Source organism: Lithobates pipiens, unplaced genomic scaffold (genome assembly GCF_037356315.1).
Source record: "Lithobates pipiens isolate NorthernLeopardFrog02 unplaced genomic scaffold, aLitPip1_a1.2 Scaffold_18, whole genome shotgun sequence".
Classification (NCBI taxonomy): Eukaryota; Metazoa; Chordata; class Amphibia; order Anura; family Ranidae; genus Lithobates; species Lithobates pipiens.
This window is the reverse complement of record NW_027507758.1, coordinates 158480185-158494464: the sequence shown is the minus strand read 5'-3', so window position 1 is coordinate 158494464 and position 14280 is coordinate 158480185. Positions and strand designations below refer to the sequence as shown.

At 39.4% G+C, this 14280-nt stretch overlaps 1 protein-coding gene across 1 annotated transcript in view; it reads left to right on the top strand.

Annotated features, from left to right (window-relative positions):
- Positions 1-10230, top strand: part of VTA1 (vesicle trafficking 1) — a 298694-nt gene extending 288464 nt beyond the window's left edge. Inside the window, exon 8 of the mRNA XM_077486302.1 lies at positions 5168-10230. Coding sequence (XP_077342428.1) covers positions 5168-5313 — 146 coding nt within the window. The 3' untranslated portion in view covers positions 5314-10230. The remainder of the gene's footprint in view (positions 1-5167) is intronic.
- Positions 10231-14280: the final 4050 nt, after the last annotated feature.

Genomic DNA, 14280 nt, shown 5'->3' with positions numbered 1-14280 from the left:
GTATCCTGAACTAGAAAGGTCATTTTTTATTAACAGCAACCTATACAATGGCTCATGGTGCAGTCATTTTACTGTATCAATATTTTTGATTTCTTAAACTAGGTCTACAGTGGGGAAAATTACATTTTCAAAAAATGTTAAATATACTAAATTGCATTTTTTCCTGTTTTTACATCTCTTGATACATCAAGGGGTTAAAGAAAAGTTTATTTTTTCCTTCACAGCAGCAGAGCACAAAAATCCAAATCTATTAACACATTAAGATATTTCTGCAGAAGAGGCTGGAGAATACTGACATCTGGGCTATTGCATATCTAAGCATCTAAAACAGGGCAGCCAGTGTGCTCTCGTACCTGCTGGGAGCTCAGCAGCCAAGACTGCTGAAAAACGTATTCTTTGAAAAACAAGCAGGGCTCCAGTCCAACTCTTACTGGAAGCAACTAATCTTATTTTTACAGTACCAGCACTGAATTGCTGTTTTGTTTCCACCAACTCCTCTTATTTCTAGTTAGGTGCCAGTCAAGCAGACTCTCAAGAAAGTTTGTTTTGAACACTAGCATAATATATGAGGACAGACAGTTAAATGTGTTAATCTTGAAATATTTATGCTTGGCTTTTCTTTACCCAGTATTCGCTATTTGCAGACTTGGACACATTTTTCCTGGTAACATCAAAGTGAAAATGCTTAGTAAGATCTAAAATATGGGTAGAAATTGAAAAGCTAACATATGATGTGCTCCCCAGATACGACGTGCTCCCCAGATACGACGTGCTCCCCAGATACGACGTGCTCCCCAGATACGACGTGCTCCCCAGATACGACGTGCTCCCCAGATACGGCTTTATGTGTGGAATGCTTCAAGGACGTTTTTTGAAATATAGATGTTGTCAGTTACATGGTGACCTTAGCAGCTCTTTTGCACTTATCACTGTACTCAGTTTGCTGATTTTCTACTGAAAATAGGAATTGTAGTTCAATTAAGCCATCATACTATGCCTTTAAAACACTATTGCAACTGCTTAAGCACCTATTATATTTTGTCCCAACCACTACCTCTATCGCTGTTTCCAGGTGACATGTAAATGTGGAGAAAAATATTAACCGCTTTAAGACCAGACCTATTCTGGTCCTTCTCACATGCATGTAAGAATCAGCATTTTTTTTTTGCTAAAAAATGACTTAGACCCCTAAATATTATATATACTTTTTAAGGCAGAGGTTCTAGTAAATAAAATTGTGGGTATTGCAATTTTTTTGTCACCCAGCATTTGCGCAGCGGTTTTTCAAACGCAAATGCCAATACCAAACAGGTCGCACTTTAAAATTGCACACGCCCGTGGGATGCCCGACAAACTAGAGCAGATTCAATTATCCATAGGCAACACTTTAAAAGCATTTCTTCGGTAACCACTTTAGATTTACACAGGGGTTCTGGTGTTAGAATTATTGCTCTTGATCTGATGTTCACGGTGATACCGGACGTGTGGTGTGATTGCCATTTATGTATGCGTTCAGGACCAACATGTCCATCTAGTCGCCTTTGCGCGCATGGGGGTGGGGGGGTATTATTATTTATTTTACGTAAGAATGTTTGCGCTGTCTCTTTACATTTTTTTTACATTTTTTTATCAACTTTATTGCTATCAGAGGGGATGAACTGAGAGAGAGACCTCTCCTCTGCCCTTAAAACCATCAGATCAAATCAAGATTGGTTTGATCCATTGCTTTCAGTAATGGCTTGTTTACATCTGGCAAACATTCTGGTTTCTTAGACTATAGCGATGATCAGGAACAATTTAGTCCCTGGTGGGGCAGGAGAGCCCGTGAAGGCGGCCACAGCGGAAGGGGGGATGGGGCCCCATTTCGCCTCCTGTAAAGGCAATCCAGTGGCTAATTAGCCACTAGGATCACTTTTACAAAAAAGTCCAGCAACGGCTGAAAATAAAGATACCAGGCTAATGCCTGTAGGCATCATCCTGGAATAACCACTTCAACCCCCACGACATACCTGTACATCTCCAGGACTAAGGTGGTTAAGGAAGGTATGTAAAATTATAAAATATTGGCATCCACGGATAGTTATCAGAATACAAAAATGTTCAGGATACTGTTTATTTCAGTTTTTACCTTTGATGTGATTGCAAAGCAGGTTGCAGAAACTGGAAGCAATTTTAGATCAACAAACCTCCTGCCTTAATGTGATCCACTGGGTCAAGGCTTGTGGAATTGTTTCTCCAAAATAGTTTACGTTTAGCACACTTGGTAGAATAATTCCTTTATTTAAAAATAAACATTTGTCATACATGCATACTGTTGCCTGTAATTATGTGGCTCTACCTTCCACAATTGGTGGTGTCAGCAGGGATAGTATAATTCCAAAACCATTTACATTTGTGTTTCTTGGTGAGTGCAATGTACAGGTATGTGAAAAAAAAAAATAGTCATACACACATGCACTCAGGCTGAACTGGATGGACTGATGTCTCTAACCTTAACAGCTATATAAGTATGTGATGGTAAAAGGGGGGAAAGACTAAAGTTGTCCTGACTGGTGACATCAGGAGATCAAGAGATCAAAGTATTCATTGGTACAGGTAAAGGAGTTTGTAATGGTAGAGCCCCGTAGGCACGCTTCCAGTTACGTAATCTCAATGGCTGTCACAATGATCACGTGGTCTGAAGTCTGTCCAGCCCAGTGTCAAAGCCCACCACAGTTCTACCACACATGTGTATGGCTAGCCACAAGTTGGTAATATTTTTACAAAATAGCATTCTGTAGACTGTAGAGCTTCCTTAGAAATCGTATTGCCTTTCCTCTTCTTGTTATCCAGGCCTAGGATCTACACAATCCTTCCAGACAGCATAGTCAAGTTGGTGACCTGAATTTTCTTTACTATATTTAAGCAATATAACTAGGTCACCTCCCCACCTCCAGCCTGTGAATAGACAGTAAAGGTGCAGAATAAGTAGATCATTCCTCTGCTTTCTTTGACCATGTTTTTTTCTAGTGGTGCTCCTCCATCTACCAGTATGAGCTCCTTACAGGAGACTGATACCAAATTCTGGTACTTGCACTGCATGTAAAAACTATTTAAAATGTAAAACAGAATTGCAATAAATGTTTTCTATTATTTTTCTGGAGTTCAGCTTTAGACATATAAAGTGTTTTCTGGCATTGGATTTGTTTCAAGTCCCACATATTTGCTTTTCCCTAGAAAAGAGCAGGCCCTAGATAGAAAAAGAAAACCATTCCAGGGTGTAATGTCTTCAGCACATGGCTGAGCTTCCCCGCTTTGGGCTGCTTGTAACATTTACTAGTGAATAAAAGCTTCCTTCATCGGTCACACCTGAAGGACAAACCTTTCTCAAAGGTATTGGCTTTCTCATTATAAAAGAAAAGCAGACAATATGAGCATCTATGTTTTAAAAGTCATTCTGTAACAGGAGAGTGGCACAGAAACAAAACCATCTTGCCTAGGTGATGATAACAAAGATCACATACCCTTCAATAAATGTTGATCTGAGCAAGTGATATCTATTGCACCTCAGCAATACTGAATCTGTTAACCTTTCACAAACCAAAAGCAATTACTTTAACTGTAAAGTAAGATCTTCTAGTGTCTCTGACAGATTAGCAGCTGGGTTATTGCGTAGCTCTGCCAGCCATGGGGGATTAGTGTGAACATAAAACTGGAAACAGGCCCTGATTTAAACGCTTGGAGGGTCTGGAGTACTTCAGGTTCAGTGGGCCCCTGGTGCACAAGAATTCAAATACACAACAAATCACTAACCATACATTTGCGTACCGAAAGGGCATATCCAAATTGTCTCCATTTACTGTATTGTCTTTTAAATTATTATTATATATGATTTATATAGCGCCAACAGTTTGCGCAGCACTTTACAACATGAGGGCAGACAGTATAGTTACAATTCAATACAGGAGGAATCGGAAAGCCCTGCTCGTTAGAGCTTACAATTTAGGGGGGGGGGGTCAAGTGATACAAAAGGTAATAACTCTGGGGGGTGAGCTCCATCAAATAGAAGTACAGTTGTTAGGCAACAGTAGAATAGGCTTCTCTGAAGAGGAAAGTTTTCAGGAAATGTCTAAAAGCAAGCAGACTAGGAGATATTAGGACAGATTGGGGTAGAGAGTTCCATAGGATAGGAGAGGCTCGGGAAAAATCTTTGAGGGGAGCATTGGAGGAGGTGACAAAGGAACTTGAGAGAAGGAGGTCTTGGGAGGAATGAAGGGAACGAGTAGGTTAGTATTTTTGAGACTTGGTTAGTGAAGTAGCTGGGGGCCGAGTTTGTGGATGGCTTTGTAAGTTGTTAGAATTTAATTTGTTGGATGAGTGGAAGCCAGTGGAGGGATTGACAGAGAGGGGTAGCAGACACTGAATGGTTGGTAAGGTGGATGAGCCTGGCAGCAGCATTCATGATGGACTGAAGAGGGGATAGTCTATGTAAAGGTAATCCCGTGAGGACAAGGAAAAATCATGAGCTCCGTTTTGGATAGATTAAGTTTGAGGAAGTGGTGTGACATCCAGGCTGATGTCTTTGTTAGTAAATTAGTGATATGAGAGGAGACTGAAGGAGTGAGCTGAAGGGTAGAGAGATAGATTTGGGTGTCATCGGCATAGACCATGGGAGGCAATCAACTGACCTAGGAAGGAGATGCAGATTGAGAATAGGAGAGGTCCAAGAACAGAACCTTGAAAGACCCTGAAGGAGAAAGGAAGAGGAGAGGAGGAAGTGGAATTGTAAGCGACACTGAAGGTGCGGTGCGGATAGGTAGGATAAATAAGAAGCAAACCTATTTTATTATACATAGTAGGGGTGATTTGCTAAATTAGTAGCATAGAGATAGTATTGGAAGCTATGGGAGGTTATTACCTGAACCAGGGAGGAGGGTATAGATGGAGAATAAGAGAGGTCCAAGAACAGAACCTTGGGGGACCCACGACAGAGGAAGGGAGAGGAGAAGAGGAAGTAGAATTGTAACACTAAAGGTGTGGTCTAATAAATAGGATAAATAAAAAGTTTAGTCAGGCCTAGGGCAGCACAAAACCTAAATACACTACTGCATACACCATGCCATGAATGTAGTGCTCAATGTATATTAGTGTTTGTATACATTTACTCTTTTATTTATTTTTTTCGTAGGTGAAGGTCGTCTGACACCAGAAGACTATGCAAGAGCACAGAAATACTGCAAATATGCTGGCAGTGCTTTACAGTATGAGGATGTTAATACAGCAGTGCAAAACCTCCAGAAGGCCTTGAAGCTTCTCACCACTGGCAGAGAGTGATGGTCACACCATGTGCAGCTCCACTTAGTGATTCCACCTGAAAAGTTCTTGATTCATAAAAGCTGCAATGATTCAGTCCATTTTTATCCTTCAGCAACAGGGTGAAGGCTAATCCATTAAATAAATGACAGTTTACTATGTTTACATGTGTGGATGATGCTTCTTTCAATAAGAGACATTTTCCAAGGCTACAATTACTCTGAGATTTTCTGATTCCTTCATGTGTAACGTGGATCTGAACCCAAAGTCAAGCTTGTATAAATGTCTATCCCTAGGTTCCCAAGAAATTATACTCATTCAGTAGCAGTTTATTGAAAAACAGTTCCTGAGGTCTCAAAAACGGGCAAATAAACACTTGGGACCCAAACATAGTTGAGCACCTCTGGTTTAGTTTATAGCACACCATACCAAAGTAAACCACGTATGAGCTTAGAGCATAAAGCAATGATGTGCTGTAACCCATGGCAGAAAATGAGAAACTGTCATTGATTTGTCTGTTGGATAGCAGAATAACATTGCTTGCATGAGAAGTCTAAATATCCCTGTCTATAAATCAGTAACTAATTTAACTAGTAACTGACTTTTCAGCGTTTACAAACTATATTGGAATAAGATTTTAGGGCCTGTATCATCAGGCTTTGGGCTTGTGTTGATAACATCAGTTTGAAACGCTCCTGAGATCATTTAGTATTCACTGACAAGTGTTTTTGCTCTGCTTGAAGCGGGTTTTGCATTCCCATAAACTTGTGTGAGAATGCAAAACCCATCGGGGGGGGAAAAAACATCAGCATTGGCTGTAAAGCTGTTCAGTGTATTTTCACATTCTGACTTCTGTAAAGTTTTGCCATTAAAGCGGTAATAAACCCAAAACCAAAGATATAATATAATGCAGCTTCCCAGTTATTAGACGTGGTGGCTGCGTTAGTTTTTTTTTTTAAGACATTCTCAGTCTGGTGGGTGGGAGTGTTATGCCGCGTACACACGATCGGACTTTCCAGCAGACTTGTGTGTGGGCTCCAGCTGACTTTTTTCCCCAAAAGTCAGACGGACCTAGAAATAAAACATGTTTCAAATCTATTCGACGGACTCAAGTCCAAACCGTTCTTCTGTGTGCTAGTCCGACGGACCAAATACGACGCAAGGGCAGATATTGGTTACTGGCTATTGAACTTCCTTGTTTAGTCCAGTTTACGTCATCACGTTCAAAATGAACATACTTTCGAACGGACTTAGTCCGGTCATGTGTGGCCAAGTCTGTTTCGTTCAGAAAGTCGGTCGGACCTCCGCCGAAAGGCCATTGAGAAGACCGTCGGACCTAGTGCGGCGAAAAGTCCGGTCGTGTGTACGCGGCATTAGATGTACCAGCTGATATAAATATGCTAACAAATTTAAGCAAAACTCCAGCTAATACTTTATGAGCAGTTATGGCAAACAGTTTAGTTCTTTTTTGGCATAACGATTTTGCATAAATAAAAATAAAGGCTGGTCATTGTGAGCACTCCTGCTAGTGTTTAATGGTTTGTCCCATATCTGTCACTGATACGTTTTGCTGGAGAGCTACGTAGTGTGGTTGAAAAAAGATAAAAGTTTAATTCAGTTCAACCAATTAAAGGGGGAAAAAATTAACTATCTAATCCTATAGATACTTAATCCTATACACACAGTTGATCCAGAAGAAAGCCACAAAACCCCAGGAAAGCATGATCTAATTTGCTCCAGCAGGTTGAAATAATTCCTTCCTGATCCCCCAAGAGGCAATTTGATATTCCCTGGATCAACTTTACCTATAAATATTACTATCCAGTTATAATTACTTGAGAGGTAACAACAGATTTACTGGTCAGATGACCAGATGAAAGATGGTTTAAAAAAGAAAATGAATGCATCTATCATACCTAAGAATTGGTAAGCTGCAAAATGATAAATATTTGCCTTTGAGTTTAATACAGCCTTAATTACAGCTGTTTTCTAGGTGAATAACTAGATATACAGTTGAAATACATATGCTTAGAGCTTGTGAACTACCAAGTTTTGTTCTGTCACTATTGGCTTTTGATTCACATTGTTTTTTTTTCGTATTCTATCTTTGCCACTTCCTGTGACTCCTCTTTTGTTTATTGGACAATAAGTCAAAATTTGAAATTGAACCACTGTCAAATGAACCTGGCAAGCTTCATTTACATGGCTTCACAGGGGCTACCAATCAGAAAATTCTAGGTGGCAGTTCTAAACGCTGCCTGCTCACACCGTGTGCGAACAGTAACTGCTGTCATTGGTGGCTGTCAGATTTCTATGCTTGCGGCTGGTGCTGTTGCTGTTTGCAACTGCTCACGTGAGTGGTTTAATGCAAGTAAATCCTCCGACTGACCCTGGATGCAGAATGAGCACTTCCAGGGTTTTCATTTCTGCGGAGTTCTGGCCACACACAAACTGGACCCAGCTAATTGGCCAGTTAGTTTGCAGAAATAGCGCCCAGAGACGGTGTTTAATCACCTCTGAACACAGCAATCTATCTGCCCAAGTGTGACCACGTGAATCTAGCCTTACAGATGATTGGCAGCACTGAAAATACCTTGGAAGAGGAAATTGTCATACAAATTTTATCAACTGCAAATTCAACTGTTTGCCTGGAGCGCTGCTTTAACTAATGCATGGCACCAATAATTACTATTTTTATTTCAGGAAGCTTTCTTCAAACTTCTGGTTTAAAAAGTTCTCATTGTGTTATATTAAAGAAACCCTGCCAACCTTTTTGAAATGTCAAAACTTAATAAAAATGTATTGATGAAAAAAAAAATAATAATTTCAAAACTAAGTCCATACGGTGTCTTCCAATAACGTAACACATTTCAATAAATACCCTCTCTGCTGTCCTGGGGAGATTCTCACTCGCTATGGGGTTGAGTTACTAAAAGCAAATAGGCTGTTCACTTTGCAAGGGAATTTTCTCTTCGCTTAGTGAAAGAGGTGAAGCTCTGCTGATTTCCATCATCCAATCATGTGCAAATAAACATCTTTTTTTTTTTTCCCCTTGCCTGTGATTTTTTTTCAAAGTGTATTTTGCCACATTCATTAAGCTAAGGGAAAATTCCTTTGGAAAGGAAGCAGCCTATTTGCCTTAGATAAATCAACTTCCATGCATGTACAGCTTCATCTTCCCTAACTTGGGAGTTCAGCTCTGCACTTCCACTGCCCATTAAGAATGAATGCTGTTTCCCATATAGACTTTCCTTACTTCTTTATTATGTTTAGGATTAAAAATACAATTTTTGAATTTTGTAGCCAGAAGGTGGCGAATGTAAGTGATACTTCAAAGTTTGACTGTTGGTTTACAGCTGAGCTTTGGCTACAGCTCTAATAGAAGGATCTCTGGCTACACACACAGCATAAAAGATCAGCTGAATGTCTCAGAGGAGGACAACCTCCTTCCTCATCCTTCAAGTACAAAGGGTGCCATCTAGATCTTTAGTCTGCTGGAGCAAACAACAAATATGGAGCTAGTGCTAGGGTCTTTTATTAAGCAATACAGCATGCATTAAAGCAACAAAACACGCAGAACCTAGCAGGAACCAGCTGAATGCCGATCTATATATGGGCAGGCTGGTTGTACTGAAGTTGATTCATCTTTTGACTTCAGTCCAACCAGCCTGTTTTTTGTTTTTTTTTCCATGGTGGCTATAGCAGCAGCAGTGATCATTATATTTTACCAGTGGGAAAGAAAGCAGAACACAATAGAGCTGCTGGAGGGATTGCCCCATCAACATTGACTTTTTGATGGCGGAATCAACAAATGTTATTTCCTTCAACCCAGGGTTGAAGGAAAGAAAAGGGCATAATGTATGGCCTACCTTAGATGTCTATTTTGAAAAACGATTTTGTACGAATGAAAAAAAATAGTCCAATATAAGTTTATGAACCTCCAAACTTTACAATAATGTACAATGTAAATGGCCTTGACCACATAGTTCCCACTTATGGAAATCCCTTAGTTTTGAAATTTGTAAAAAGTTCAACTTGTTTACTTTAGGCATTATTAGGATGCACATCGTGGCAATATACCCGTCAGAACATACATATAGTAAAGCTAAACTCCAGGTAAATGGCTAAAAGGCAGTCTTGTGATCTTAGTTCCCCTGTCAGTATAGCCAGGTTGGTGACCTTTTCTGAACCGCACTTAAAAAGTACACTAGACAGTAAACAAGAATGACCACAGCCATGAGCCCTCTGCTGAAAGTGGAAAGTAATACAGCTCTTATTTATTACGAGTGCTAAACCTCCCTATTACAATTTGAGTGCTGCTGTGAATTGATTTCCAGAATGCTAATATCAGGAAGGAATGAGGAATTTATATATTTAATAATCTTTAAATAATATGTATCAGGATTAAAATATGTGTTTTTTTTTTTTTTTAATCTGCCAGGAGTTAAGCTTTAATTTGGTCTTTGAATGATTTATGGCCCTTTTCACATGAGCTTGGTCCACTCCATTCATGTTTAGTTCATGTTCCATCATGTGTAGGTCTGTAAAAGGAAGCAGCCCTTTTCTGTTTTTTTATTTATTTTTTTGTGTTTTTTTTTCCTGGACCTGGGTGGACTCGGAGGTAGGTGGGTGTGAACGGACCTAAGTCAGTTTGCATCAGTCTGTCCTGTAGACTCTTATGGACTTTTTGGGATCAGGTCCGCCTGAAAACGGACACCATCCCATTTTGATTTGGAGCGGTCATCCATTTTTTGACAACCTACAAAATATAAATTGTATGCCTTTTAAATTGTTGTTGTCAGATTTTTTTTTTTCCCCAACCTGAGTTGCTGTTTTACTTAAATCTTGGTGGGTCATCTGAATATTAAACTACAAGTGCATGTCTTTAAAATGCATGTATGCCATCATTTTGCTTTAGAATAAATGGAATTCAAGTTATCATGATGTCTGCGTTTTGAATTTCATGCTATTGATGTCTATGATTGTGTAATCATGTAAAAGCAAACATTGACCTTTTTCCTATAGCGAGTTTGGGGTTCATTTTTGAGTAATGAATCAAACTTCAGTTGAGCAAAACTACATAAAATGGTGGTTATTGCCACTAAGAGTCAGATTTTATAGTTTAGTAATGATAGTGAATGAAAGAATAAACCAGATTGGTGGTGAAGTGCAAGAGCCCCACCTCTTTCAAAAAAATGATACTGCATTGATGCTCCGGTTTTCCTAAATGATGGAACACGTTTTATTTAGGCAACTATGAGAAGCTTAAAGAATAAGTTCACCTTTTTTAAAAAAAAATGCACATTATTTTCAGGTAAAAAAAAGTGAATTTACTATTTATTTTTTTTCTAAGCATCAATGTTGAGCTCCTGCAGACTGTCAGTGTAGCGGTCTCTACGGGAAGGTAGTTACGTCAGTCGAGGAAGCCCAGTGGACTATGAGACTGTTTGTTTATCAGTGCCCTCGCAGTTAGAGAACTACACGCCAACAGCCGCTAAGGCATTGGTTTACAGGATGAATGGCGATACTGTGTGGGAAGAGCCCCGCACGACTGTGCTCTTTTCAAGTTGTGGCAGCGGGTGCAGGCAGAAGATCCCCAGCACACTGTTATTAAGAAGGGGAGGGGGGGGGATCAGGGAGAGCGCTTCAGGAGCAGGACGTGTTAATTGTTGCACCTTAAAAACAGGTGGAACATGTAATTTGTTCCCAAAGGTGAACATATCCTTTAACAGTTAAAATCCCAACTTATAGTATTAGAACATTAAAATGGGCACATTTGACACTTCAGACATTTTGTAAACACATAGGGCTGGGGCAGAGGCAAAAGTGGCCTTGGGCGCCATTCTGGGGGAGCAGCCTCTCCTACCTCTGCATTGGCAGTCTACTGCACTGTACAAGACTGAGCTGTCGGGGGGAGGTTGGGCTCATTCGTGTTACAGCTACTCGCTTGTTATTAAGAGCTCTGTGTGCTCTTGGTAAACAGGGTACAGCACCCAGGACAGAGCTCTGATAACTCTCCACCTGGTACAGGAGTCAGAGCTACAGAGGAAGCATTGGTTTATGCAGTTGCTTTCTTCCTCTGCTACCAGCTGCATGCTGATGCTCTAGGACAGTGATGGCGAACCTTGGCACCCCAGATGTTTTGGAACTACATTTCCCATGATGCTCTGACACTCTGTAGTGTACTGGAGCATCATGGGAAATGTTGTTCCAAAACATCTGGGGTGCCAAGGTTTGCCATCACTGCTCTAGGATGTCGGTCAGCAGCCTGCTATCTGGGCTTACCATCCTGACATCCCAGAGCCTGAGGTCTGGGAACACATCTGAGGGCTCTGCAGTGCACAGGTTGAGCACCCCTGCAGTAGACCATAAAATCTTCCACACACATCCTGGTAAAATGTAGACACAATGTAATTTGAGTCTTGGATAGGGTTAGCTTTCTTTTTGACATTTTCCCCATTGGGCTGTGACTAGTGAATTACAGTTGTATCCTTAGTCTCTCAACTACTAAAGCTTGTAACTCTTCCAGAGCTGTCACAAGTCTCTTTGTGGCCTTTCTCATTAGTATTTTGCAGAATCACTCACTTTTAGTGAACATCTTGTTCTTGGCAGGTTTACAGTTGTACCATTGTCTTTCATTTTCCTAATGATTGATTCAGCTGTACTCCAAGAATTATTCAGTGACTTGTACATTTTCTTGTATTCATTCTGTGAATTGTGCTTTTCAGTCTCCTTTGTCGGCATGCTATGCCAAACAACTGACTCACTAAAAGTTAGTCTTCCAGATAAATGTATGTAATCACTTGAAACTCTGTGACTATGCGCAGATGATTGCCATGTATTAATTGTTTGACTTTAGAAAGTAATTAGATGTGCCATTGATTTAATTCATTGTCATTTAGAAGAGGGTTTATATTTATGCAATCAGTGATTGTTGTTTTTTTTGTTTTGTTTTTTTTGGGGGGGGGGGGGGGGGTTCACATGTAATTAATTACAATTAATTTGCAGAGCTGCTTTCACATGAGCACAGAAGAGTATAATACTGTTGTTTCCTGTCAACAATCTAAAATGTGAAAAATTTGAGTGAATACTCTGCTGTGACTAAAAAACTTCATATAAAAAAAGCTGCAAACATCACCGAAAGACTGACGGTTAAATATGGAAATGAAAAAGAAAATTGCACTAAAATTACATGTGTATACCTGTGAAAACTGTATCCAGAAATCACAATAAAGTGCAAAGTGAATAATCCTATATTGATATAAGGTTAATTATTAAATTTGTGATAAGTGGTACTAATATAAATCCCATAAGGATGTAAATATAAAAAAAAAAAACAGTTCCAAAGAATTGCTGATAGCAATCCCTCTTTTCGAGCACCTTAACCACTTAAGCCCCGGACCAATTGTCAGCCTAAGGACCAGAGGTCTTTTTCTTTTTCGAATATTTTATTGAATATAATGCAATAAAAAGAGTCATACAATAGATTTATAGTTAAGTAGAATGTATAAAAGTGTGAAATGAGGCTTCTCAGTATATTAACAGGAGGTGAATACTATAATAACAGTCATGTAATTTAGTTTAACACATTATAGCTAAAGATAAACATGTATAAAGTTTAATAAAGTTTAGGGTTGGAGGAGATTTAGTAGAATATAGGGTAAAAGAAAGGTTGTTTTTAAAAAGAAAGGTTGTTGGACCAGAGGTCTTTTTACAATTTCGCACTGCACTGCTTTAACTGGTAATTGCGCGGTCATGCAATGTTGTACCCAAACAAAATTTGCGTAATTTTCTTCTCACAAATAGAGCTTTCTTTTGATGGTATTTGATTGCCTCTGCGATTTTTATTTTTTGCGATATAAATGAAAAAAGGCCGAAAATGTTGAAAAAAAAATATATATTTTCTACTTTTTGTTGTAAGAAAAATCTAATAAACTCAATTTTAGTCATACATTTAGGCCAAAATGTATTCAGCCACATGTCTTTAGTAAAAAAAAAATGGCAATAAGCGTATATTTATTGGTTTGCGCAAACGTTATAGCGTCTACAAACTAGAGTACATTTTCTGGAATTTACACAGCTTTTAATATATGACTGCCTATCTAAATTCTTGAGGTGCTAAAATGGCAGGGCAGTACAACCCCCCCCCCCCAAATTACCCCATTTTGGAAAGTAGACACCCCAAGGAAATTGCTGAGGAGCATGTTGAGCCCATTGAATATTTTTTTTTTTGTCCCAAGTGATTGAATAATGACAAAAAAAAAAAGTTTACAAAAAGTTGTCACTAAATGATATATTGTTCACACATGCCATGTTTATATGTAGAATTGCACCCCAAAATAAATTTTGCTGCTTCTCCTGAGTACGGAGATACCACATGTGTGGGACTTTTTGGGAGCCTAGCCGTGTACGGCACCCCAAAACCAATCAGCGCTTTCAGGATTTCTAAGGGTGCAAATTTTTGATTTTACTCCACACTACCTATCACAGTTTCGAAGGCCATAAAATGCCAAAATAGCACAAAACCCCCCCAAATGACCCCATTTTGGAAAGTAGACCCCAAGGAAATTGCTGAGAGGCATTTGGAGCCCATTGAATATTTTGTTTTTGTCCCAAGTGATTTACTGACAAAAAAAAAAAATTGCAAAAAGTTGTCACTAAATTATATATTGCTCACACATGCTATGGGAATATGTGAAATTGCACCCCAAAATACATTCTGCTGCTTCTCCTGAGTATGGGGATACCACATGTGTGGGACTTTTTGCTAGCCTAGTCACGTATGGGACCCCGAAATCCAAGCACCGCCTTCAGGATTTTTAAGGGCATTCATTTTTGATTTCACTCCTCACTACCTATCACAGTTTTGAAGGCCATAAAATGCCAAAATAGCACACACCCCCCCCCCATGACCCCATTTTGGAAAGTAGACACCACAAGTTCTTTGCTGAGAGGCATGTTGAGTCCATGGAATATTTTATATTTTGC